General features: G+C 39.3%; 1 protein-coding gene across 1 annotated transcript in view; it reads right to left on the bottom strand.

Moving 5' to 3' along the window:
• Window positions 1-27,306, bottom strand: part of sult6b1 (sulfotransferase family, cytosolic, 6b, member 1) — a 33,613-nt gene that overhangs the window by 4,417 nt on the left and 1,890 nt on the right. Inside the window, exons 2-6 of the mRNA XM_044372240.1 lie at window positions 19,572-19,684; window positions 13,182-13,271; window positions 8,618-8,744; window positions 3,821-3,915; window positions 2,368-2,524 (exon numbers count right to left, since the gene is read on the bottom strand). Of these exons, the coding sequence (XP_044228175.1) occupies window positions 2,368-2,524; window positions 3,821-3,915; window positions 8,618-8,744; window positions 13,182-13,271; window positions 19,572-19,684 (582 nt within the window). The remainder of the gene's footprint in view (window positions 1-2,367; window positions 2,525-3,820; window positions 3,916-8,617; window positions 8,745-13,181; window positions 13,272-19,571; window positions 19,685-27,306) is intronic.

Raw genomic sequence — 27,306 nt, 5'->3', positions numbered from 1 at the left:
GGAGGTATGACGCCATCGACAGGCGACCAAATGAAACGGTCCGTTACTTTGATTAAATTATAGATTTCTCTGAGTTTGAAAATACACAACTCAACAACATATATAACACAGGTCTAGTTGTTTTTAGACATTTTAATGTTGAATAATTACATATTAGAGCTCTAAGTAGAGGTCATCAATAAGCCTAATAGTTTTTTTTCTTTGTGTATGTTCTGTTTGTTTGATTTTAACCTTTACAAATAAATAAACTCAATCGATAAGTCAATCGACAGAAAATTAATTGATAACTATTTTGATAATCGACTAATTGTTATGGTAATTTTGTGAGATGCCAAAGATTTGATTTGTTTCAGGTTCTTAAATATGAGATTTTGCTGCTTTTCTTGGTTGAAACCATCATGTGCTCGAGGATATTTCACTGGTTTTCTTTTTATAGACAAAACAAATAATCAGTTGAGGAAATAGTTGGCAAATTAAAGTTGACATATTCAGCTTTTTGTGGTTTTCTGTTATTTATATCAGAGGCTGAACTGATGTGCTGCATAAAGGGGCCAGTATGAGATAAATAAGGAGTTTTTAACTGGAAATCACGCAAAGAAATTCCAGTAGAGCCCCACAATATATAAATATACACCTGAAATTGTGCAGAATATGTTCCCTTTAAATGCACAATATGTAAATTTTCTGCCTTTCAATCAAAACAATAACAAAAGATGGAGTTTGTTGATGTCGTGAAGTAGCGTGGAATCATGGGAGTTGTTGTCATTAAACAACCACCATTGTAGTCACCTTATCCTAGTTAAGATTACTTTATTATTCATCATTCAGGATGTTTTTACCGGAAACAAAAGGACCCGGTGATTAAAACCGGTAAAAACACTGAATAAAGCACTTAAGATCCAGACGTCCGATGAGTAAAATCCTTCATCGGGGTAAAAGATATAGTTAAAAAAGACCAAGATCTAAAAAGTTCATCATAAAAAGGGCTTAAAACTGGATTAAATGTCAAATTATGACAATTTCTGGCATATTGTTGGAAACATTTGGGATAATGTAAGTACACAACTCAACAAAATATAACAACACAGTCATTTTTAGACATTTTAATACAGAAAAGTTACAGTTTGGGCCTTTAATCAATGATGAAAATAATTTAGTTAGTTTCAGCACTGACTTTATTTTATGTGAAATGTTTTTCTACATGTGATAATGTGTTTTATATGTTTTAATTTACTCTTTTTTTTGCTTTTTTTTGTAAGGAAAGAAATTTTTTATTGTACTTTTTACTTTTCTGTTATACACAATTTCCAGTAATTAAAATTAAACTGTTGCACTAATTGCTAATTAAAACAAACATGCATGCTGCTATTATTATTATTATTATTATTATTATTATTATTATTATTATTATTATCATGACATCTCTTATATTTCCATCCTTGTTTATGTTTTATGATGAGTTTTATATGTTAAACTGTTTTTCTTTGTCATCGTGTATTTCATCTGTTTCCAATATTGTTTTATCTGTAGAGTCACTATTACTACAAAATAAAATCATTCAAAAACACTAATGACTCAACCAGATGAACACACACACACACACACACACACACACACACACACACACACACGTCATACGACACCATACATGTGGTCCATTTACTGCTCTGTGTGTGCAGCTTTAATTTCACTATCTCCACTTCCTGCATGACGTCGCTCTCCCTGTTCCCCCGTATCATTACACCTGCACTATTTACTGTCACAGTCCTACCATGGTTAACACACACACACACAGACACACACACACACACACACACAGACACACACACACACACACGCACACACACACACGCACAGATCGGGGTAGTTGTGAGACATTTAAAACAGGCTGACGTCGACTCTCTGCTGTTTACCAAACACACACTGATGCTTCACTATTAATAATCTAATGATGTCATATATAATAATATATCAGTCAGAGGGACCAAACCACTACTTTTACTGCAATACTTTAACTACATCAAGCTCATAATACTTATGTACTTTTACTGCAATACTTTAACTACATCAAGCTCATAATACTTATGTACTTTTACTGCAATACTTTAACTACATCAAGCTCATAATACTTATGTACTTTTACTGCAATACTTTAACTACATCAAGCTCATAATACTTATGTACTTTTACTGCAATACTTTAACTACATCAAGCTCATAATACTTGCAGGACTTTTACTTGTAACGGAGTATTTTTATGTTGCTGTGTTGGTACTCTTACGGAAGTGAAGGATCTGAAAACCAAACTGAGCGATTGACTCCCGACAGACGGTCGATAAAAATAAAAATATTTCAAGGCGCTGATCACCTTTCCTGAAGATGACGTTTCCCAGAGTGCCGTGGGAGTTGGCTGAGCTCTGCTTCATGGCGGTGAAGGTGCTCCCCTCTGATATCTGCTGCACCTGAGCCTCCGTCAGGCTGAAGCCAAAGAAACTGGAGATCTGACGGACGCCGTCGCTCAGGTCCTGCATGACGGGAAACATGATCAGAGCCGTTACAGACTGACAGCTCTACTGAAATACGACCACAGAGAGGACGTAGACTCAGTGTTTACTGTGATAGTTTGAAGTCTCTGCAGGTTGATTTTTTTTATAGAAATTACTGCCTGTGTCTAAGATGGTCACCAGAAATGACAAATGTAAGAAATAACATGTAAATTTATCACCATGTGGTTTTTTATTACACTTAATAACATCAAACGTCACACGTGAAAACATCAATGTCTCATGTTTCAAATTCAAATACTTTATTGAAATATGGTTTTTATGACATTTTACCACTGGTGGAAAGTACATTTACTTAAGTACTGTATTTAAGTACAGATCTGATTGATTTACTTGTACTTTACTAAATATTTTAAGCTACTTTATACTTCTACTTCACTACATTTCACATAGTAATATCGTACTTTTTACTCCACTACATTTAATTCTTTGCAGATACTTTGCAGATTAAGATTGCACATAAGTTACAAGCATGTTACAAGTACAGTATATAAAATATGATTTAAAATACTATTAGAAAATATTCTTATGTATTATTAAACATCATCACAGTAAATAAAACGGTTAAACTGAGCTACAACTTGACCAGCTATAACATTAAAATGTTGTTTACATCAGTAAATGATATGTGATATGTATAATAATATTACAAAAAATTCTGAAAGAGGTCATTCTTTTATTTTTTTAAGTACTTTTTTGATATTACTTCCTGTAGTTAGAATTGTTAAAGTTAGAATGCAGGACTTGTACTTGTAATTGAGTATGTTTATTTATTTATTGAATGGGACAGTGTGCAGTTTGAAACGTTAAAGATGCACTGAACCGGAGTTAGCTTGAAGCTAATTTGCATCTGTAGTCCCCGACAAAAAAAAAACATGCAACAGCACAACAACAAACAGTAGAAAACAAAAACAAAAACCCAAAAAACAAATAAACAAACAAAAAAAACCCCACAGAGAACACACCATGAAAAATACAAAATACAAAGCTACACACAGCACATCACATACACCCACAATGTTAATTAGAAATAATGTAAACTAAACTTAGCTGTGTGACTCAATGGTCATATTGCACCATTGCTGCTTTAACTAAAAATTACATCTTCCATCACTGCATTTCACTTGTAAAAAATTACGTTTGGCATTTTAAATGTAAAATATACTGTTTTACACATTAATTAATGGGACTTAACGAGATGAATGAAATAATCTCTAATGTGAAAAAACTAGAGGTTTCAGTCAGAGTGTGAACTACCTGTTTTAGCTCTTCATAGGTGACGATCATGACGTTGGGATCGTCCATCTTCTTCTCCCAGGCCAACGCGTGGTCAAAGTATGACCCCCATGGAACTACACACACACACACACACACACACACACACACACACACACACACACACACACACACACACACAGTTCCAGGCCAAAAGACATAATTGTTTGGATTAAAACTGGGCTACATGTGGTTGAAAAGTCCAAAAGGACGTAAAGTACATGTCAAACTTAACAAAAAACAGAGATGTCAAAAAAAGTTTCAGCGCTGCACTGTTTCAGGGCCAAAAAAAAAAAAAAAAAAAAAAAGTTTCTGATATCTGGCTGAAATATCTGAAATCTCTTCCAGAGGGAATTTTTACTGTCACTGTGGGAGGAAACACACGACCGTGCATGAGACACTCGCAGGGAGTTCGAAGCCATAAAGTTAAACAGCCCTTTAATCTCTGAGCAGTGATGGTGATTTACAGTCAGAGCGGTGAGTCACACACAGTAAAGAAGGCTTAACTACATGATGCAGAATCACCAGATTACATTAACATCTCTGCTACTTTATACTTCTTACAAAAAACTCTTGTAGTACATTTACTCAAGTACTGTACTTAAGTGATGCTACTTTATACTTTTACTCCACTACATTTATTTTTACAGCTTTAATTACTTTTCAGATGAAGATTTTACATGTAAAACAGATGATGCAGTTTATATTTTTTATATTTGTAATTAATTTAAATCACTTTGAAGAGATCTCTTTTCACTTTGACAGTAAAGGTACTAACACTGATAACTATCAACAACCTGTATATAGTATATATATAATAAATATATGGGGTCATTTTGAATAATGAGTACTTTTACCTTTATTACTTTAAGTAAAATTTTGAACTAATACTTTTATGCATTTATTTAATATTTTAATGCAAGTGGAGTATTTTTATGCTGTGGTGTTGCTACGTTTACTTAAAGTCTCCATCCACTCAAAAATGTGTTTTTCTTCTCGTTACAGTTAAATGTTTGAGCTTCTTTGTGCAGAATAATATATGTGCAGTATTTGTATTTGTATCTGTATTTGTATTCAAATAAAAGTAGAAAGAGGCTTAAAAATCCTGTTTTTGTTTCTATTACGCTTTTAATTTTAGAAAATTAAAGTGTTACAACAAGAATTCATGAATAAACTACCTTAAAAAGTAGGCCCCCCGCACCAGGTTTTGAACTGGAGTTTCCCAGATCATAGACGACTGCTAAAACTTTACCCATCGCCTCATTGCAGACAGACCTCTAACTATTTATTCACCCATAAACACAGAGACAGCACAGCGTGTAATGTGTAGGGAAGAACTTCAAAGGCGATTCTTGCTTTGCATTTTTCATTTATTGCCTATTTTTTACAACTTAACTTTGTGGAAAGGAGAAGAGGAACAACAGGTTATGGAGAGTCTGTTGGGAGCACTTTGCATGTGTCAGTAGCTGAGCTTTATCTCTGGGGAACACCCCCAACAAATAACTTTTAAAAAATTTGTATGAAACAAATATTCGTATAAAACCCACTATTTGTGCTTTTCCGAATAATGTATTTGTATTTAGGCACACCCTTGGTGCAGAGTTTGTTTTCACATTCATCTGCTGAAGGAGGAAAGTTTCTCTGAGCTCATTGAAAATCTGATTTTAATGGGCGGGTTTACAAGCAGGATTTGTGACATCATAACTAGTTTGGAGCCAATCGTGGTCCAGTATGCAGCTCATACAGGTATGATGTGGAAACTTGAAGCCTCCAGTGCACAAACACTGAGAATGAAGTAGGAGACGTCTTGTGTCCAGCAATTAAACTTTTGAAATGAAGAATATTTGTATATTCATAGAATCTGGAATTTTAAACAAGGGAGAAGATAATTTAACTCCTTTGGTGGAAAAAACAATTATCATTCAAAGTAGAGTATTTTATATACACATCTTAAAACATGTCTGAAGGGCATCTTTAAGTAAAAGATCTCAATACTTCTTCCACCACTGGACAGCAGTGTTCCTCTGACTTTGTGAAAGCTCTCTTTTTTAAAGAAATGTTTTTCTCAGTTTGGTATGGAGGAACTTTACTGGCCTGCACAGAGCTCTGGCCTCAACCTCATCCAACAGCTTTGGGATGAACTGGAACGCAGCCTGGGAGCCAGGCACTAAATCTCTTGTGGCTGAATGGGAACAAATCCCTGCAGCTATGTTCCAAACTCTGCTGGAAAAGTCTGAAAAAAACCAGAAGACTGGAGGCTGTTGAAGCAGCACATATGGCTGGAAATGCTCAGCTGTCCGCATACTTTTGGCTATGTAATGTATCATGACAGTGCATTTTCTGGAAATTCAAGTAAGAAACCGATACAGATAAAAACAACCACAAATTGCAAAATTTGGTTTCTCTTCTTGAATTTAAGTCGTTGCTGCACAATCTGTCTGCTCCCTGATTATGTTTAATGCAGGACTTTTATTTGTAATAGTTTATAGTATCGCAAGAATCTACGGGTAGTTTTTTGGAAACATCATGCCGCTGAGTCGGCGTGGGAAGCTGCTTAACTTACATTTTACGAGCGTCTTGATATAAACCTGATACCTAAAGAGACAACGACTCTTTAGCCCCACTTGGATTTAAATACATCCAACATTTCCACAGTGACCCTGCTGAGTCGGCTGCGTTTATTGGACCATAAACACAGTGGAGCTCGGGGTCATAAAGTCAAACTGCGAATGTGCGTGTAATTTCCGTGGCGGGGGTCATACAGTCTATGATATATCATAAAACCGTGGAGTCTGGTGGAAGTTATTCTGTCAATCATTACCTCCAGTTATTTTGTTTTCTCAGTTTAGTTGAGAAATGGAATTGAAATTATTTGAACTCAGTTTGCTATCAAACACTTTTTTGACTACACAACACAACTTTCCTGTAAGGATAAAGCTTATTCTTATACATGAAAAGCTCCAAAATAATAAACTGATCTACTACATTGATTGAAAAGGAACAGTCCAACATTTTCTTCTTGTTCTGACTTTTCCAGAGTCAAATGTGAAGCTGGATATCAGTTTCATCTCTGTGTGTTATTTTATATTTTTATGATTAACTAGAATTCCCATAAAGAGACCGTCCAGCTGCCAGAAACACTCACTAGAACACCTAATGTGGATTCATCCGCAATAGTCCCCAATAAATGCAATGTTTCCTCCTGTTTGTTTGCTAAAAACAACAGTGACCAGCTGTTTTAGGAAATTACCGAACCCTTTTTAAAAAAATTAATAACCAGCAGGCTTGTAAATGAGAGCCACAGCCGTGTAGGGAAGTCAGAATGTAGTGGTAAGTTTAGACTCTGACCTACAACCTTACCAACATGTCACGGTGGCTTTTGCAAACTCACATTTTGCTAGGTTTACTGTCAAATTTCCATCTGCTAGTCATTCAAACAAAGCATGAATATGACTTCGATCAGGAGTCGGCAACGCATGCACAATCCTCTGCCCCGGCTCCCGGTGGCTTTGAAACAAAATATCAATGAATAATGGCTATTTAATTTTAATTTATTTTATTTAGTTAATTTATTTTAATGAAATAGTTGTTATTTTGGAGAGTTAGGTGATCTTGTAATATAAAAATAAAACGTGTTTTAATATTTTGACGTTTGAAATATACGTTACCTGCCGGGCCGTTGCCAGGCAACAGGCAAGTGCATTCTTTTAGGCGGTCTACCCCCGGTAAGCTAACGATGGAAAAATCCAAAAAAAGAAAGATTTCTGATGAAAATAGAACTTTTAATGCTTCATGGACAGATTTATTTGCTTTTACTGTTGACGAGAATGATTCACCCGTTTGCTTAATATGTGGGGAGAAATTGGCGAACAACAACAACAAAAAAAAATCAAAGATTGAAAGACATTTCCAAAACAAACACTCTGCTGGAGATGATCGGAACTGCTGCGGAAAACTGACCGGAGCAAAAACACTTTGAAGAGGTGGATGAAGTCTCTCTAGTTTTGTGGCAGCTCAGGAGATCACCAGGCACGGGAAGCCGTTCGCTGATGGAGAATTTCTAAACTTTATGCACAAATATGTACCCCTAATTAGATATTCACTCATAAGTGTAATGTAACTCTAAGTGGTGTAATCGTCATTTTAGGGATCAAACAGATTTTGCGGCTCCAGGTGGGTTTTATTTGGTGGCTCTTTGTACGCTGAAGGTTTCTGACCCCTGACTTAGATGATCGTCCCAGGTGTTACTGTAAATCACCACATCATTCAAATATACAAGGCAACGCACAAGACCATTAACGACCTCATTCATGTTCACTGTCATAGAAACAAGCTTCAAACTCAGCATTAAAGCCCCCATTTCGTCACAACCCTGTTCAAAAGTGTGTGAGATTCTCAAAAACCAGAAAGCATGCACCCAAACATGCATCAAAACAGACAATGATGGGATGCACGTCTCTGTTTTATCATTCAAGTAAGTCAGATAATAAAAAACAAATTCAAAATGCAGAGAAGTCTTTAATAAACTCATGATTATGCCTCTTTTAGGCCACCTGGCCGAACTTTCCACTGAATCTACCTGAAATCTGTTTTTGAGATGTCAAACAGCACAAAGACATTTGATTTAGTTGAACGCTGCCTCATCAAATGTGATCTAAAGAGTAACAGATGTATTTAGTGATCTAACAAAACACTATTTAGTCTGTTAAATGCTCCTGTAAACGTCTTTGGCTCGTGATGACATTGTGACATTGTGCGTGAAGGTCATTGTTTTCTCACCGTCTCCAGACAGGAAGTTGGAGTAGAAGGATTCCCAGGACTGTCCAGATGGGAGGACCGGGTTGTTGTTGGAGAAATGATAGAAGGAGACCAGGGTGTCTTTAGGGTTCCTAAAGATCACCAGCATCTGTGCAACACAGAATACAGCAGCTCTTTACAACAGTTTATATGGGACATATTCTGCTTTTTCTTGCTTTCTGTTATTCACATTATTTTCTGATGTCGGATCGTAAACATTGAGGTGAACGTATGTAGAAATGCTGCCTGCAAGTCAAAAGTCAGGGCTTCAACCTTACAGAGCTCTGATGCTAACATATCGATACGATGATGCTCATTATTACTCCATAAGTTATTACCATTATTTACATCCTTCACAATCAATAACCCTGATAGTTTCATTAATTTGATGGTCTGTTATCCGATTTATCAACATAAATTAAAACATCTTTTCACCCAAATAAGACTTTATTGATCCCCAGAGGGGAAATTCGCATTTTACAGCAGTGCAGGAAACTGATAACTGAGAGTAATATATACAACAAAATAAGCAGTAAAGTACATGATATTCAATCTATATGCATTTTATATTTCTATTACTACAATACTTGGGCTTTATACACATGACCTGACTTGTGTGTAGTAAAAGAGTTGTGCAGAATATGTGCAGAAGTAATGGTTCTGGTAGATTTAGCTAGAGTTATATATGCAGCAATGTATATAACAAATATATGGTGTGATATGTCATATGTTTCTCCAGTACAGTACAGGGTGCAGTGATTCTATCTGTCAGTTCCAATGTACAACAGTCAGACCAGCTATATTACTATGTATTTTAGTCTCTATGCAAAAGTTGAGTCTGGAGCTCTGGAGGATGAAGATAATGTTGGTGGGCCTTTGCAGCTGTTTTATCCTGTGATCACAGTTCTTGTGTAACTGCAATTACTATTGTGTAATATGTACTATAACACATATTGTATTGATCATATAAGTTGGAATAATCAGCTTGTTACATAATAAAAAAGGCCACATCATGGAAAACTAGACTGTGTGTGTGTGTGTGTGTAGCCTAATTGTATAACTAACTACATAAGTTTCCACTTTGCACTCTGTGTTTTGGATGAAGAAATACTGGCACACTTACACAACTTATGTCATGATATCATATTGTTACAAACACATAATAAAACACAAATACCAGCCCGTTCTGACCTGCCAGCGTGACTATTAAAATAGCAGCTGATCTCAATGCTGTGTGGGAGAAATAATCTTACAATTGGTCCTTGTTTGTAAGAAGTATTCAAACCCTTTACTGAAGTACCAATACAGCAATGTAAAAATACTCCATTACAAGTAAAAGTACATAAGCATAAGCAGCACAATGTAGTTAAAGTATGGAAGTAAAAGTTGGTTTCATCCCTCTAACCCAGTCACTGAGCATGCATAAGCCAGTGTATTCTTAGGGTCGGTATCAAGCCCAGATAAATGGGGAGGGTTGAATCAGGAAACCTTTGCCAAATCAAATATGCGGATCATGAATCAGAGTTCCATACCGGATCGGTTACCAACGGCTGCCTCCAGTACTGTTGACCAGCAGGGTGCCGGTAGAAACTATTCTACTGTTGTGCGAAGGAGAAGAAGAAGGGGGGAAGGCATGTCAGGATGCAGCGGGAGAGGAGGAAGGCTAGCAGCGTGGAAGTGAGAGTCAGAACTTTGAGTGTCGGCACTATGACGGGTAAAGGGGAAGAGTTGACTGATATGATGGAGAGAAGGAAGGTAGATAAACTGTGTGTGCAAGAGACCAGGTGGAAGGGGAGTAAAGCTGGGAGCATCGGAGGTGGGTTATTGTGGTGTGGATGGGAGGAGAAATGGGGTAATCCTGAAGGAAGAGTATGTCAAGAGTGTGTTGGAGGTGAAGAGGGTGTCTGACAGAGTGATGAATCTGAAGCTGGAAACTGAAGGTGTGATGATGAATGTTGTCAGCAAGTACAGCATGAGATGGAAAAGAAGAATTCTGGAGTGAGATGGATGAAGTGGTGGAGAACGTACCCAAGGAGGAGAGAGTGTTGATTGGAGCGGACTTCAATGGGCATGTTGGAACACAGGTGAGGAGGATTTTGCGAAAAGGATGGCAATGGCTGTGGTGAATATGTATTTCAAGAAGAGGGAAGATCACAGGGTGATGATGTGTAAAAGTGGAGGAAGGTGCACACAGGTGGACTATGTCTTATGCTGGAGGTGGAATCTGTAGGACATTGGAGACTGCAAGATGGTGGCAGGGGAGAACATAGCTACGCAGCATCGGATGGTGGTCTGTAGGATGACTTTAGAGGAAGGAAGACAGTTGTGTGGAGTTCAGGGAGGAGTTAAGACAGGCACTGAGTGGTAGTGAAGGGTTGTCAGATGGCTGCATAAGTGGTGAGGGAGACAGTGGTGTGTCATCTGGACAGAAGAAGGAAGACAAGGAGACTTGGTGGTGGAATGAAGAAGAACAGGAAAGAAGAAGAAGAAGAAGTGGGATAGCCAGAGAGATGAAGAAAGTGGACAGAAGCACAAGGAGATATGGTGTAAGGTGAAGAGAGAGGTGGCGAAGGCTGAGGAAAAGGCGTATGGTGAGTTGTATGAGAGGTTGGACACTAAGGAAGGAGAAAGGACTTGTACCAAATGGCTAGACAGATGGACCAAGCCAGTAAGGATCTACAGCGGGTCAGTGTGATGAAGGATAGAGATGGAAATGTGCTGACTTGTGAGGAGAGTTTGTGGAGATGGTGGAAGGAGTACTTTGACGGTCTGATGAATGAAGAAAATGAGAGGGAGAGAAGGTTGGATGATGTGGGGATGGTGAAACAGGAAGTGCAGTGGATTAGCAAAGAGGATGAAGAGTGGAAAGGTGATTGGTCTAGATGATACACCTGTGGAAGCATGGAGATGTTTAGGAAAGATGGCAGTGGAGTTCTTAACTAGATTGTTTGACACAATCTTGGAAAGTGAGAGGATGCCTGAGGAGTGGAGAAGTATATTGGTATCGATTTTCAAAAATAAGGGAGATGTGGAGAGCTGTAGTAACTAAAGAGGTATGACGTTGATCAGCCACTGCATGAAGTTATGGGAAAGAGTAGTGAAAGCTGGGTTGAGAGGAGAGGTGATGATTAGAGAGCAGCAGTGTGGTTTCATGCCAGGAAAGAGTACTACAGATGCAATATTCGTGGATCTAGAGAAAGCATATGACAGGGTGCCGAGGGGAGTGTAACAGCAGTGAGGCGTGCGGTTGGAGTGATGGATGGGTTCGAAGTGGGATTACATCAAGCATCGGCTCTGAGCTCTTTCTTATTTGCGATGATGGACAGGTTGACAGACGGGATCAGGTAGAAGTCTTGTGATCTGTAGTGAGAGTAGGGAGCAGACTGAGGAGAGACTGGAGAGGCGGAGGTATGCACTGGAGAGAAGAGGACTGAAAGTCAGTAGGAGCAAGATGAAGTACATGTGCATGAATGGGAGGGAGGACAGCGTAATGGCGAGGATGCAACGAGTAGAGGTGGTGAAGGTGAACGAGAGAGAGAGGTGAAGAAGAGAGTGCAGGCAGGGTGGAGAAGAGTGTCAGGAGTGATTTGCAACAGAGTGAAAGGGAAGGTTTACAAGAGGGTAGTGAGACCAGCTGTGTTGTGTGGTTTGGAGGCGGTGACACTGATGAAAAGACAGGTGGCAGAGATGAAGATGCTAAGATTTTCATTGGGAGTGATGAGGATGGACAGGATTAGGAACGAGTATGTTAGAGGGACAGCTCAGGTTGGACGGTTTGGAGACAGAGCAAGAGAGGCGAGATTGAGATGGTTTGGACATGTGCGGAGGAGAGATGCTGGTTATATTGGGAGAAGACTGCTGAAGATGCTGGTGGAGCTAGTTTGAACTACTTTATATACAGTTAGTTTAGTCTAGTGGTTCCCAATCTAGGGGTTGGGAACCCTCCAAAGGGTCAGCAGATAAATCTGAGGGGTGGTGAGATGATTAATGGGAGAGGAAAGAAGAAAAAACAAAGTTCTGATACACAAATCTGTTTTCAGTTTTTGGACTTTTTCTCTAATCTTTGATTTTTGCTGAAATATTGGATCATTTGAACATTTATTGAAATGAAAGCATGTGAGAAGTTTAGAGGGAAAAATCACTATTTGGTGGAGCTGTTAACAACTCATAGACATGTGAAATGTGACCCCGACTACACACTGCTTTTTGTAAGACGTCAAAAGCCAAGAAGGTTGGAAACCACTGGTTTCATCTTTTAACAATGTGTTGTATTTTAAAAGCTTGTTATATTATCCATTGTGTCAAATCTTCATCTGAAAAGTAACTAAAGACGTCAAATAAGGTCAGTATAGTCCTTGAATCTGAGTCATCAGTGTTCATTTTATTCCAGATTCCATCAGTGTTTCTGCAAAACACCAATTACCAGCTATTAATAGAACTGGAATATATAATTTTAACCTCTTCAGTGGGCACTCACAACTGCCAAGTGACTTATCTTTCTTCATGTAGTGTAGACCTCCACTTCTGCAGACGTTTCGAAGCTTACCTTTGTTTTCTTTGCATAGAAGGACGCAGGGATGTTGTCGGGGTGCAGATGAGTCCCCAGTAACCTCGGAGAGGGAGTCTGATCCATGACCTGAGGGGAAAGGAGGAGGAGGAGGGACAGGTAGAGGGAGACATCTTTATCTGAGACACCTGACTTTTATATGCTGCTTAGATTGCTGGTGGTGATTGCTTAGATCAGGGGTCAGCAGCCTACGGTACGCGCTCCCACGGTGGCACACGAGGCCATTAACACAGGCACATGGAACGATTACAATTTTTTAATATACTTTTTTAAAATAAAAGAACTAAAATAATTAGTCTCAAAATACACCATTTTTTTGACAGCAAGATAGTACACATAATTGACATGGTCTATCAAACCCCTCCTTCCCGTAGCGTAGCATAGCTAGCTAGCTAGCTTCCTTTTTTGCTTTATTTTAAGAACTGACGATGGCTGTAGCATAAGGGACTGAAATAGTTATTTAAAGTGCGAAGTGTTAGAAATGAAAACCCAATCCTGTCAATTTTTTAGAAAAAAGAAATGCATATATACACATATGTAACTTAGCAAGATAATCCCAGTTAGCCTATTACTGTAACTACAAAAGTATCCCACATGAGAAACAAAACAAATGCTGCGTCTCAAATCGCATACTTCTGTACTTACACTTAACATTTTGAGTGTGCGTTCACATGGAGAAGTATGGAAAAATGCACTGTGAGTACCCGGATGGTGCACTCAAAAGGGTCAAAAAGTTGAGTGTGGAACTATGGACGCTTCTCACCCTCAATGGTCGCCATCTTGGCTACGTAGCAGAAGGGGAGGGACCACTTTTCAAACGGGAAATGGCGGTCAGGTACGTTGTAACTACGGTGAACATCGCAGCATTATACAAATGTAAGTTATACATGTGTTTTTTTTAGCACTAAGCACTACTCTACTGTCGTCGGATATAAGCCGTCAGTATGTTTTTTGTGTTAATTTAGCAGTCTGTAATGATTCGGTAGCGCTAACGATAACGCGAATGCTAACGCTAGCTAATGCTAATTTGCAATCGTCATTTCCGGTAAGTGCACAACGGCTGTGTTTGATTTGTGACAACACTATCCTGTCAATTCTCACACTACGCCAGTAAGTACATAGTGTACACAGTGTACTAATAGAAGTATGTGATATGAGACACAGCTGAAGACACCGTTTACCAAAGCATCTTCATCAATTAAATGTTATTGGAACCAAATCATAGACAAAACAATCAAAAGCACTCAAATCAAATAAGGTTGTAAGTCTAACACACTCCCAAATTACTCAATTAAATAGCTTAATCCAAACAATATACTGTATACACCCCATATAAGAAACAGCAGTCACATTCACACATCACATTTAAATTCAGTTCAGTTCAGTTGAATGGTGCTGTGTGTGTGTGTGTGTGTGTGTGTGTGTGTGTGTGTGTGTGTGTGTTTTGGGGGGGGGGGGCAGGGAAAGGGGCAGTTCAGTAGATTTAATTTGATTGAGGGGGGTTAAGGGTTAAAGGAGATAGAGTAGGAGAAGCCTGGAGAGTTACAGGCAGGAAGACTTAGCACCTAGCTTCACCGTCTGCAGATCCAACCCAGGCAGGGAACAGCTTCCGAGCATATCCTACAGAAGACAGACAACCTTTCCTCCCAAGCACGCTCCGAGGATTGCTCCGGATGATCCAGGAAAATCCAGCCGGCTCTTTTTTTTTTTTACTACTGCCACTCTCTTTTACTTTTATGTAGCTCACTGTTTTTCTTTAAGATGTTAGGTAAGTTGTCCAGAAACTGGATTAAGCTCAGTTATTTCCTCCTTTTCACTCTCACTTCTCTCTGCTCTCCTCAATGCTGCTTTTGTCAGTTTGTCCCTTCCCCCCCGAGCTCACAGGTGTGTCTCATTTATCTCCTCTCCTTCACTACTTCCCTTCCCTTTCCTTCTAGGAGGTAAAGGGCTATGCTGCTATTTTTTTCCCCTCATCCTCTCTCTGCCACATGGCAGAAACAAAAAGTAGTAAGTTGTCCAATATTCACCTTTTTTCAGCTCCAACAGCTGCACAAAAAAACTGGAAACTGCCGTCATTGATCAAGGGGGCCTCCAGTCTGGCTTGCTGAGCCAGATTGTCTGAAGAAGGTGGCCTTCGCATTGATTTCGGTATTTGGATCCACATATATGTGGGAACAGATATCCTCACATATGAAGTCAATTTTGAGTCCCACGCGCAGCCGAATGACTGCGGACCATTCAGAGGCATGTTTCCAACTGGAAGTCTCAGCAGCTCAGCAAAGAAAAGCAGGGACAAGGGTCAAACTAAGTCATTAAGATCAAATTAATTTTCTTTTGTGTCCTAGTAATTTTCATACATTTGCACAAGTAATAAATTTTGTGTGTGTGTCTGTCCTATAGGCTACTTTCAGGGGGTAGATTTCAGACTAAAGACCAGTTAATTAGGGATGACTTGTCCAGTTGGGGACAAAAAGCTGATTTTTGGGTCAGAGGTTACGGTTAGGGTTAAAGTAAGTGTTCAGGAAATGAAAGTAAGTCCATGCAATGTCCCCAAAAGTGACCTAGGTTAACACACGTGTGTGTGTGTGTGTTGGGCGCGTGTGTAGAAGTGCAAATCTTTTGGTATGCGGGATCTCGACGGGGAGTCGAGCAGCAGCAGTAAATAAACAAACAGTTAAATGCTCATTATGAAAATGAACTGGCACTCGAGTCTGTGATTTTCTTATTAAACGTTGTAAAGTGATACGAGACATTTAAAAGGTTTCCGACCGCTGGTTTAGATTGTTTCGTTATACAGCAAACAAAGAGAAGCCACAAACAGTCGCATCCAAAACAAAGACCAGACAAGTTTTGCAAAGATACATCAAATTTGCAACAGCAGATATGTTTTAAAGAAAGCATATCTCTATCCTGATTACTCATGACAACATCATGGAGGAAATGTTAGTAGAGATTCTGGGAATATATGTCATTTATCCTCCTGCAACATACACTCCTTTGTTTGTAGCAACTAAAGCATGAATTGTGGTTATATGTGAGCATTTGCAGCACTCAGTTAGTTGACATTTTGGGAAATATGTTTATTCACTTTCTTGCCAAACCAGGATTGATACCGATCAAATGTCTGTACATTAAATATGAGGCTACCACCAGACGCCAGCTAACTTAGCGTAGCATAAAGACAAGAAACAAAGGGGAAACAGATAGCCTGGCTCTGTCAAAAAGGTAACAAAAAGTCCGCCTAGCAGCATCTCTAAAGCTCACAAATGAACATGTTATTTCTCATTTGTTTAATCGTTTAGTTGTACAAAACCGAAGTGTAAAAAAATCTGTTTATGTGGACTATTTTTTAGTCAAGACCAGACCACTTCCTGGAGTCTCCACTGGCTGCCGCACAGAAGCACAAGACAATGTGTTTAATATATTGACATTTGATTTTGGTCACAATTTGGAGCCTACATTTCCCACAAAGCACCTCGGCATTAACAGTTTATGCATCTGTGGACTCTTTTATACAAGTATGAACAGATCTCTGTGTATTAAATTGAGTCTTCTTGTAAATATACATTAGAGTGAAGATGGCAGTCAGTAATTATTCCGTTACAGTCTTTGCTCCTTCCATGTGTTTTTATTTTCACAGTCCAGAGATCAACACAAGATTAATTAGACCACAGCAAACTATTCACACATACGAACACACACAAACCATGTGTTCCTGATTGAACAGTTGAAACAAGGCCCAGCAGGGTGTTTCAAATCTGAGCTCACAATAAGGTTCCAAAGAAACCCTTGAAATAAAAAAAAAAAAACTTGAATTCTCTTATTTACTTGGTTTTTCACACATGTGTTTGTGATTAACGCCATCATCCCGTTATTTAAGGCAGGAACATCCCGGCACACTCAGACAGGGGCATTATCTGACTGATTGCAGCGACAAACCACAGCGATCAACAGAACTACGATAAAAACACCAGTTTATTTCATGAGGTTTGGTTCTGTTTTTGGGGGTTTTTTTCCGTTAGCCGCACTGAGCCGAGCCAACCCGCCATGAAGCGCGTCTCCACTACAGCCTCACAGCGGGTGAGAACAACCTCCCTCCTCCTCCTCCTCCCCCTCATACAAGCCGTGCGTTGCAGACTCGCGTCTGTGCTGGAGACCAGAGAGAAAGACGTTTTTAAAAGGCTCTATGAGAACACATCCTCAACATCAGCCAACACATCCTCACCCCAAAACAACAGAGTAGGTTCAGTGCCCTCTAGAGGGCAGATAGGGACCAGAAGAACGACTGTTTTATAACATGATTGCTAGGGATGCACGATATTATCGTCATCGGTATCGGCCGATAAACGCTCTAAAATGAAATATCGGCATCGGCCATTTCTGCGATTATGGGAGGCCAATTAGTTGCCTTCTTCTCCGCCGCCTGACTGAGCTTCCCTCGACGGACTGTCTCACCCTGACGGTTCCGCTGCTTCTTCCTACTTTAACCTGAATAGCAAACCGGGGCTCGGTGCTCCGGTTGGATCCACATGCAGAACCGGGGCTAACATTAGCTGGGAGGCTAGTGGAGGCTAGCTGGCTGTGCTTCCTTCCGGTCATGCTGCTGCTAACGCTCCACTAGCCTTTCAGCTAACGTTAGCCTCGGCTCTCTAAGTGGATCCAAGCGGAGCACCGAGCCCCGGTTTACTATTCAGGTTAAAGTAGGAAGAAGCAGCGGGACCGTCAGGGTGAAACAGTCCGTAGAGGAGCTGCTACTATGATCGGCTGCACAGATAGGAAACACCTCGGCTGACAGGATGTACCACTCTGTTTGGAAAAAAAAATCTTTTTGGTTTATAACGGCGGTTGGCAACCAGCGTATTAGGTGCATTAGCGCCACCTTCTGCTCTGGAGTTTGGACCAGAGATTAAATCCTACACATTAATCCTGTCTGTCTAATAAACTCAATGAAAACTCTACTGCTGCTCCCACTCGGCAGGTTCATTAAAGTTTTAATGCTGAGCTCCTGAATCCAGTCTTCCTGAGTTCTTCCTTCATATATTGTCTTTCTTGATCATATTTAGTATAATCTATGCTTGCATGTATAATAGTCTCCTCAGCCAGCTGGAAAAAAATATGTGCATATATCGGCGATCGGCCACAATGAGTTGGAAATATCAGCATATCGGATATCGGCAAAAAGTCCACTATTGTGCATCCCTACTAATTACATTTTATGAAGTGTCAATGCTGTGTTTAAGGTCTGGTTAGGGTCAGGGAAAGATCATGGTTTGGAAACCTGAGCTGCAGCGACTCGTGCTGTCTTTCAACACTCGGTTGGAAGCCGGTGGTCTCCTGCAGCAAAGGCCACTTTTTTGACCTTTTTGCTATCTTGCTAACTCCCTTTAGTGCTATTCTACAATAAAAACCGGTTGACACAACAAGATCTGGAGATATTTGGAGCTGTTTGTTCAGTGAATCAGTTAGTCAATACAGCAGGGAGGAAGACTACAAGCAGCCACAGTGAGATGTTTGATGAAGAGCTACAGATAAAGGGCTGTTACTGCATTTTCTGCAAATAGCACAACTTCTTTTACCTTGCCATGTCTGTAATGGAAAAACACTTGCAGCGTGCCAGCTCGACTCAGCACGACTACCCCAAAAAACACAACGGAAAAACACCATTTGATTTCACCGACTGGCAAAAGAAGGAGGAGGAAGAGAACATTTAATTAATATTGTCTCACTGTGCTCACTGGCAACTCTTCAAATCAAATGACAACTCGGGAACAAATGTTTGTTTGTGTGAGAAATAAAACACTTCTTCACTGAGATGCATGCAACAAAACAAACAAAATAATTTATACGTAATGAGGAAAACATCTAAAAGTCGTTTTTGAAGGGAAATAGCAAAAACTTATTAAAAGGCTCCAAATCAGTGACCAGTCTGCTTTTATTCTGAGCTTTTTGAGCTGATTTTTTGAAGTAAATGACACATGTGACGGCACATAAGTGATTAAATGTTGACAAAATGACCAGTATTATATTATTTTATGTGACACACGCTATAAATATAAGTTTACTGCTCAAAAAACATTTCTTTTTTCTTTAAATTCAGTCTGTGAAGCACTTTGAGCTGTATTTTGTGTATGACAGGTGCTGTATAAATAAAGTTTATTATTCTTATTGTTTGATGGTGGTGACTCCATAGAAACCATCCAGTCATATAAACACAGGTAGACTTTTATCTCTGTCTGTGTATCTGCACGTCTCAGCCTTTCACCTGCACACTATCTGCTGGCTTTCCTAGAATAGACTCACACACACACACACACTCACACACACACACACACACACACACACACACACACACACACGCCCAGTGAGTACCTGGATGACATCTGGTCCAAAGAACTCGATCAGCGGTGGCATCCTGGATTCAGTTTTCATCCCCGTGGCCTCTGCAATGATCTTCCTCACAACCCCGACCATCCAGTTAAAACCTGCACACACACACACACACACACACACACACACACACACACACACACACACACACACACACATTAAGATATCTTTGGTTTTAATATTTCACTCAAAGTAACACAATAAATGTGTTTCCATCCACTTGTTTATGAACATTTTCAATTTCTGCATAAATGTGAACAGAAACATGAAACATGTGACTTAAATATCACTGAAGCTTCTGAGAATCATTAAATCGAGAGCACAAATTAGTTATTTTTTTCTTCATGGCCCCTTCCAGACTTCCTAAAATGGTGATGAAAGAGGAGAAAGGTGAACTCTGACCTGTGGATTGACTGGACATCACATCATCAGACAGGCTTAATAGAAATGAACAGAACTGGAAATGTAATGTAAATAGAACTGAATAACTGAAGAATATCAAAATGATGAAAAATGCTAAAAACACAACAAAAACGGACAGTAAATACTGTTAATATGCACAAAATTAACTATGAAAAGTGAAGCAACTGTGAGGTTTACTGGAAGTAAACAGACGTGCAGTTCATAATATGGATGCAGATATACGTCACACCTTTCAAAGAGAATCGTTTCCAAACCAACATCAGACAACTTAAACAAAAGAAAACAGTATTTATCTGAGCTTTAACTGCAGGTTTGGAGGGAAAATCACAAGAGCAACAACAAGCCAAACGAAAACTTCAGTCACAAGTTGAGACTAAAATGTTGAACCAGTATAAAACCAACCGTTGCAGCAGCGTTCGTAACGCTGAGGTTGATATCTGACCTCTTGTTTTTGATGTGTTTTATAAAAATACGATGTGATTTTACAGGTTCTTTCTTTCATCCCGTCCACGTCCGTCCTTCTCTTCTTTCGTTCTGGCGGCGAGCCGGCGTGCTGCTGTCAACTCTTCAGCTTCACTGGGACGATAATCCCGTTTTTTTCCTGATTGATCCTTCTTCTTGATTAATGGCTCTGAATCACGTTTAACAGCTGGGGAAACATCAGTCTGGGGAATTTAAAGTATGGAGCGGCTTACGGCTGGCTGAATGTGAAGCCATGTTGAGATGAATCTAGTTCTGATGTCTTATTCATTACATTATTGCAATATTTCTCTCTTTTTATACTTCAATTTGTAATTTTCATTCTTAATGTTTCGTCAGAGTTATAAAGTTGACATGAGGCCTTTATTTTAAACATATTTATATCCAACCAGCTCTTAAGAGGGGAGGCATTTTGGATTTATGAATTGAATACTATTGAACTTTATGGACTTAATGAAACACAGGATTTGAGCTCTTTTCTGTGATATGAGTACGTTAATTCATCCTATTCAGTCAGTTGTTTATGGGATGTAATGAAGTTTAATTATATAAAATGGTGTAATTCTTGTAACTTTGTGCAACATTAATCACGCCATGTTTTTTGTAATATGTATATTTTCATTTTCGTGCCCTTTGTAAAATGAAGACTGTGATAATTAAGTCATGTGACTCAGATGTGTTTATCACACCTGTGAGTACTCAGCAGTCGTACTGAGCGACTCTTAATAAAGTCACAGTAAAGTCATTACAACCTTATAACCTTATATGTTCCTGCGACCGACCAGCACCTGATTGAAAATACTGGTCCTTTCATATTTATACGTGAAATACGTAGCATATTAACATTTCAACAAAGACGTCAGGACATTTGCAGCCATTTTTCTGGCAAGGAAACCGGGTGTTTTTAGTTTTTTTTTTTTAGTTTTTTAGTTTCTAACTCTAACCAATAAAACCAATAAAACCAACCATAAAACATCATTATTCAACGAGTAGACATGTTAGTATGGTACGTTTGTAGAAATGTTGATATGATACGTAATTCACGTGTTGAAACGTAGATATTCAACGTTTCTGTAGTTCTTCAGGCGACTGGGTCGGGCACAGAGGAATCAGATATATCAGGCTTTGATACACACACACAATACTTGTTAGTAGATCAGTTCATTGTTGGTTTGGATCCAAACATGAGATTTGTTGACAATATAAGAAAAATATAGAAAATCGCTGCCTTATCCTTTAATGCAGAGGTTCTCAAACTGTATGGAGCCAGGGATCCTTTTACATGGGAGAAGTTTTTTCCAAGGACATCCTCATAATCATAACGCTGATTAGCCATAAGCTTTCTACCATTTGTGCTCTTAGATGCCATTAAAACTATTTGTATTGTAAAACTTTTCAACCTAAATACGTCAGACCTGTTTAAAAAAAGCCTTTTAAACCCTTTTAGATCACATCTTCGGTCATATTGTGCACCTATTTAACAATATATGCCAAACAAAAGAATGACATGTGCTAACATGTGCTTTAACCAACCAATAACATCATGACATCCATCAATCTTCAACTCCCAGCAGCACAGCTGAGATTCATTATAACGCCCACTTTTCAACGTTCAAATCAAATTCCTCGTAAAGTTACGTCCCTCCCGTCTGTCTGTCCTGTTTCACTTGGAAGTATGTCACGCTGTTTCATCTGGACTCATCTGGATTACTTTTAAACAGAGGCTCATTTTATTCAAATCGCATTTGGACTCGACTTGACAGCGTTTATACTCCCAGGCACCTCCTTGCAGAACACAAAGTCCTCCAGAACGTTCCCTTCCCCTTCGGATAGTGAATCAAAACAATCAACTTGAGCTGCACCGGCAGCGTCTGTTGATCCATCCAGCTGAACAGAAAATTGTTCACAGGAATGTAATATATCCAGTAGCTGTGACTGAATGTCAGCTGAGAGCGCTTCAGTCCTCCTCATGTTGTCATTTGAGAGGCAAAGCTTTCAGTTTATTAGCTGCTTCTGTTCCAAGCACACATTTCAAACGCCACTGGAAGGCTTCTGACTTTTAGCATTTAGTTGAGACACCAAATAAGTTTCTGTGCTTCCTCTGAAGTTGTCTCCAGGTTCACTATCTACGTTTTCTGGAGGGTTTATTCCTTGCTCTTCCATCCCTCATATTCCATCGGGGCGCTTTGTAATCAGATGTCGCTTTAGCTCGGCTTCGTTAGCTAGCACCTGAAGACACATGACGCATTTCGGTCCCATCGTTGTTCTCAATAAAACCCAATCTTGATATAACTGTTGACATATTTTCTCAATGTGGGAGTAATGGACACAACGCTGGTTATGTACTATAACCACAGATTCTATGATTTTACTTATTTTATTGCCCAGCAAGTAGTTTATGAGAACCAAATGCTTTAATGTCTTGTCTTTATTCCTTTTGTGTTTTATGTTAAGCACTTTGAAATATCTTGCTTTTTGAAAGAAGATATAGAAATAAACTTGGCTTCCCTTTAAAAACAGGTAAAGCAAAAGAAGTTTAAAATAGAGATATTTCATTTCTGTACGATACAATTAAAGCTCCCCTTGAAAACGACAACTGACTAATTGCTGGATTTACTTAATAATCATTTTATGATTTAAAAATGGCAACCAGCCATGAAAACCTGGCCTCAGAGCCACGTTAGTGCAACACATGTGGAATCCAGCGCGGGGGGGAAAAATATTAGGGGGCAGTAAACTGCAGCAGACCGTAAATATGAGCGTGTTGTGGTGAAGGTCGGGTTAATCCTCCACTATCTCCCCCATAAATCACAGAGACGTCAGGAAGCCATTATCTGTGTCTGCAGTCTGCTGTGCAACTCTGATTTAACTGCCTCTAACATCAAAAGGGGGGACGTTCAGACGTTTAAAAAGAAGCCTGTCATTGGCCAGACTGATGGAGAGCATGTACAGTCAGAGATAAATAGGTCTGTGCGGGCCCCGGTCCAAACGGGCCCCCGTTGTATGGAGATGTGAGAAGGGGTGTGTGAGCGATCTGATCTAACATTCCTCCAAAAAGGTGATTAACTCGTCTGTCTTTGCGTCGTTTCTCCACTGGTGAGCTGGCGTGCAAAAGCCTTTCAAAAGTAAACACTCCCCCCCCCCCCCCCCCCCTCCCCCCCCCCCCCCCCACACTCAAAAGAAAACATGTCACATTCCTCGAATGCACCGTGACGACAGCGGGAATGCCGCTCCTTTTCTTCTCGTACACACCGCTCTGCCAACACTTTGTGAGAAAGAGGTTAAAGGTGTGTTACACGCTGCTTTAAGTATCAATAAATAATCACCATATTCAGGGAGGAATTAGTGCAAATTTATGCACGGAAGGACCCAGAAGTCCTGCAGGTGTCTGTGCAGGTATCTGCATCCATACAAAAACTGAAATATTGTAAAAAAATATGGAGCTCATTTCCTGCCAAAACTTAACAAACAAACAAAACATGTTTTTTTCACTAACAAACACAGTGTGGTTTGTAAATACAAAACACCATTAACAAACTAATGCATTTTGTTTTGCAAATACAAAACGTGCAGATCAAACAAATACACAACATATTTCTAATACATCATGTCTTACAAGTACAAAAAATATATCCTACAAAATAGTATTAAGATATTACTGTATACCAGAAAGCATAATATTAATAACATTAATGATGGAAAAAATATTACAAAATAAAGGTGACTAAACGTTGACTGTAATGGATTATATACAGCATCCGTTTCAAGTTTGCCTGTAAGGAAGTTTGGTTGAAGGTAAAGAGTAATTTGTTTTGTGGTACGTGCAACAGCTCACCAACACAAATGGAAATTAGGGAGAAAAAAAAAAGGAAGTTGGGAGAAAATAGATTTTGCTGTGTCTCGATTCACTGTCTTCTGTATTTACAACAAGTGTGTTTATAGTAGTGCATATAGTATGTACTAGGGATGTGCCCAAATACAAATATGTTATTTGTCAAAGCACAAATAGTGAGTTTTTTTTAACGAATATTTGTTTCATACAAATATTTAAAAATTATTTGTTTTCGGGAAGAAAAACATGTTAAATACCAGCACACAGGTCGGTTACATCACTATCTCAGTGTCCCTCCTCTGCTCCGCTGTGACGTCTGTCAGCAGGTCTCAACGAGGGGAGTCACATCCACCTGCTACATGACGCACATTTCCTAATTTGAGCATCACTCCCGGAGATAAAGCTGAGCTACTGACACAAGTGAAGTGCTCCAAAGGGAACACTTCATGAACACTTATTGTAACACTTTAATTTTCTAAAATTAAAAGCGGGAAGGGGAGGGACCACCGACCTGGCGGAGATTGTAAAGCAAAAGCTAAAAGCTGTTATAATTTTCACTGTAGGACTGTTTTCCATGTCTCAAAAACTCTAAACACAAATATTTAACCGCACATTAAACTTCAAACTCTCCACTCAAAACCTCCTGATGCTCTCGATTTAAGTCACTCCTTAATGTGCTTTGATGTGTAAACTTATGAGCGGCCACGAGAACGACGGCGTTTGTTCCACCAAACAAACAGAAGACGGAGCAGCAAGAAGTAACCCTGCTGAAACGTAAAATACAGCAGATAAGCAGGTGAAGCAGGTAAAAAGGTGCTGAAGTATGTCAATACCTGCAGAACCTGCGATCAGAGAATCAGGAGACAAACGATCTGATATTGCAGACAATGGATCTGATCTGAGCAGGAGTGCGTGCACAGCTCATATGATTATCTGCTTCACCTCTATGAGACAAAGGTGCCGGAGGTCAAACTAGACAACCTGCAAGACGATGCTCAGGAGGAAAGTGACAACCTGCAGCAGACGATTCAGGAAGTGGAGACAATAAACCAAAGAACTGAACGACGCCGCCGCCGTGAACGTCGAGATCAAGGAGAACGAGGACGAATCCTGAATCCTAACGAGGCTGAAGAAGAAGAAGAAAAGTCCCGCTGAGCAGCAGGCGAGCGTTCAGAGGAAGACTCTGGACTCTGTGGAAAAGATTTCTTCAACAGAAGGAGGAACAGAAGGAGGAGTGTTGAAGAACAGAGCTTTCAGATGGTACTGATCAACCACAGCTTAGAAACTGACAAACCCCCCCCCCACTGAGCGTGAGTGTGTACATTATAATAAATAAACCAAAACCATTAACCCTGCAGGCCTGTGAACATTCTCTGTGTGAGACATAACGAGGAGTCAGAACATTCAGTGCCTTGTAAGTAATTAAAAGAACCTTGAAATTAATTCTAAAACATACTGGAAACCAGTGCAAAGAGGCTAAAACCAGCATGATGTGTTCAAATCTGTTTAAAAAGCCTGACAGCTGAGTTCTGTACTGTCTGTAGCAGCTCTACAGTCTTATTATTTAGGTAGATTGTTACAGTAATCCAGGCGTGATGAGATAAAAACATGTAAAATGGTTTCTTTATCTTTAAAACTTTGAAAAAAGTCGAATTCTGGCGACGTTTCTTAACTGATAAAAGCAAGTTTTGTAACGTGCTGCTCTAATTTTAAGTTAGACTCGAACAAGATGCCAACATTTCTTGCAACAGGCTTCGATCAATCAATCAATCTTTATTGATATAGCACCTTTCATACAAAACAAATGTAATTCAAAGTGCTCTGAAAGTGATTTACAGGACGGTAAATAAGGATTTGGAGACTAATGCACACAAGAATACCTTTAAAACTACTAATAAAATAAAATAAAATAGAATAAAATAAGTAATAATGATGATAATAAAGACTAAACAGACGGGTTTTAATGTTTTAAATATCTCTTCAGCTCCTCTCTGAGTGTTTTCAGACACGTGTCTCCATGTATGACAGCAGCTGACGGATGCGGTCGGTGAACGCGGCAGGTTTTTGGTTTTAGCCTGTTCAGGCACGATGTTACCGAACAAACAGCCTCACTGTGATGACAAGACTTCAGGAAGCTGCACAAACAAGAAATACTACCTCTGAAACCACTTTTACTTTTCTGTTTGTGTATGAATTACACAACCGGGACGCAGCGTGTTGTTTTTGGACAGAAGCAGGCTAGCTGTTTCCCTCTGTTTGTAGTCTTTATGCTAAGCTAAGCTAACCACATCCTGCCAAGTCCTGCCATCAGTCATCATATATTAACATCACCTGCTGTCAGCTTAGCTCTTGCCTTTACACAGTTTTCCTTTCAGTAAAGCAAATAAAAAATCATCTTGATCAGGTGAAGTGATCCAGTCCGGAGAAACAGTTCAGATCAAGTTTGCAATTTTGCAAAAATTCCTGCGTCGTAAATTTAATGTTCGTACATCGTGACGAGAAAAAAAGACAATTGTGACGAGACGATCGGGAGCAAAATCACTTTATCAACAAAAAAAAAATCCTCATTTACAGTTAACAAGGTTCTTCAAGCTCTCATCATCTGAATGAACCCCACGTTACCCGAGAAAAAAGAATAAAAGAATAAAAGACGAAAGAAAGTGAGTTAATGTGTGTGTGTGTGTGTGTGTGTGTGTGTGTAAGAGAGAGAGACATTAATAAATATATTAACATATTACAGTTGGTGTGTTTCTCTCTTGTGTTACTGATTGTAATTACCTGCCAGTTTAGGCCATAATACTGAATCTATTTCTACATAAAAGATATTGATTAGTTTAGTATAGTAACCATCCAGAATAACAAACACAGTTCTTACATTAAAAAAAATGACATCACTGTCTGCAATATAAATGCACAATAATGAAATTATCTTCATGACTGAAAGCATGATTTGTTCTTCTTCAACAGTTGTCTTTATGTTGA

This window comes from Thunnus albacares, chromosome 14 (genome assembly GCF_914725855.1).
Source record: "Thunnus albacares chromosome 14, fThuAlb1.1, whole genome shotgun sequence".
Taxonomy (NCBI): Eukaryota; Metazoa; Chordata; class Actinopteri; order Scombriformes; family Scombridae; genus Thunnus; species Thunnus albacares.
Note: the sequence above shows the minus strand (reverse complement) of the source record. Positions and strands in the feature narration are given on the sequence as shown.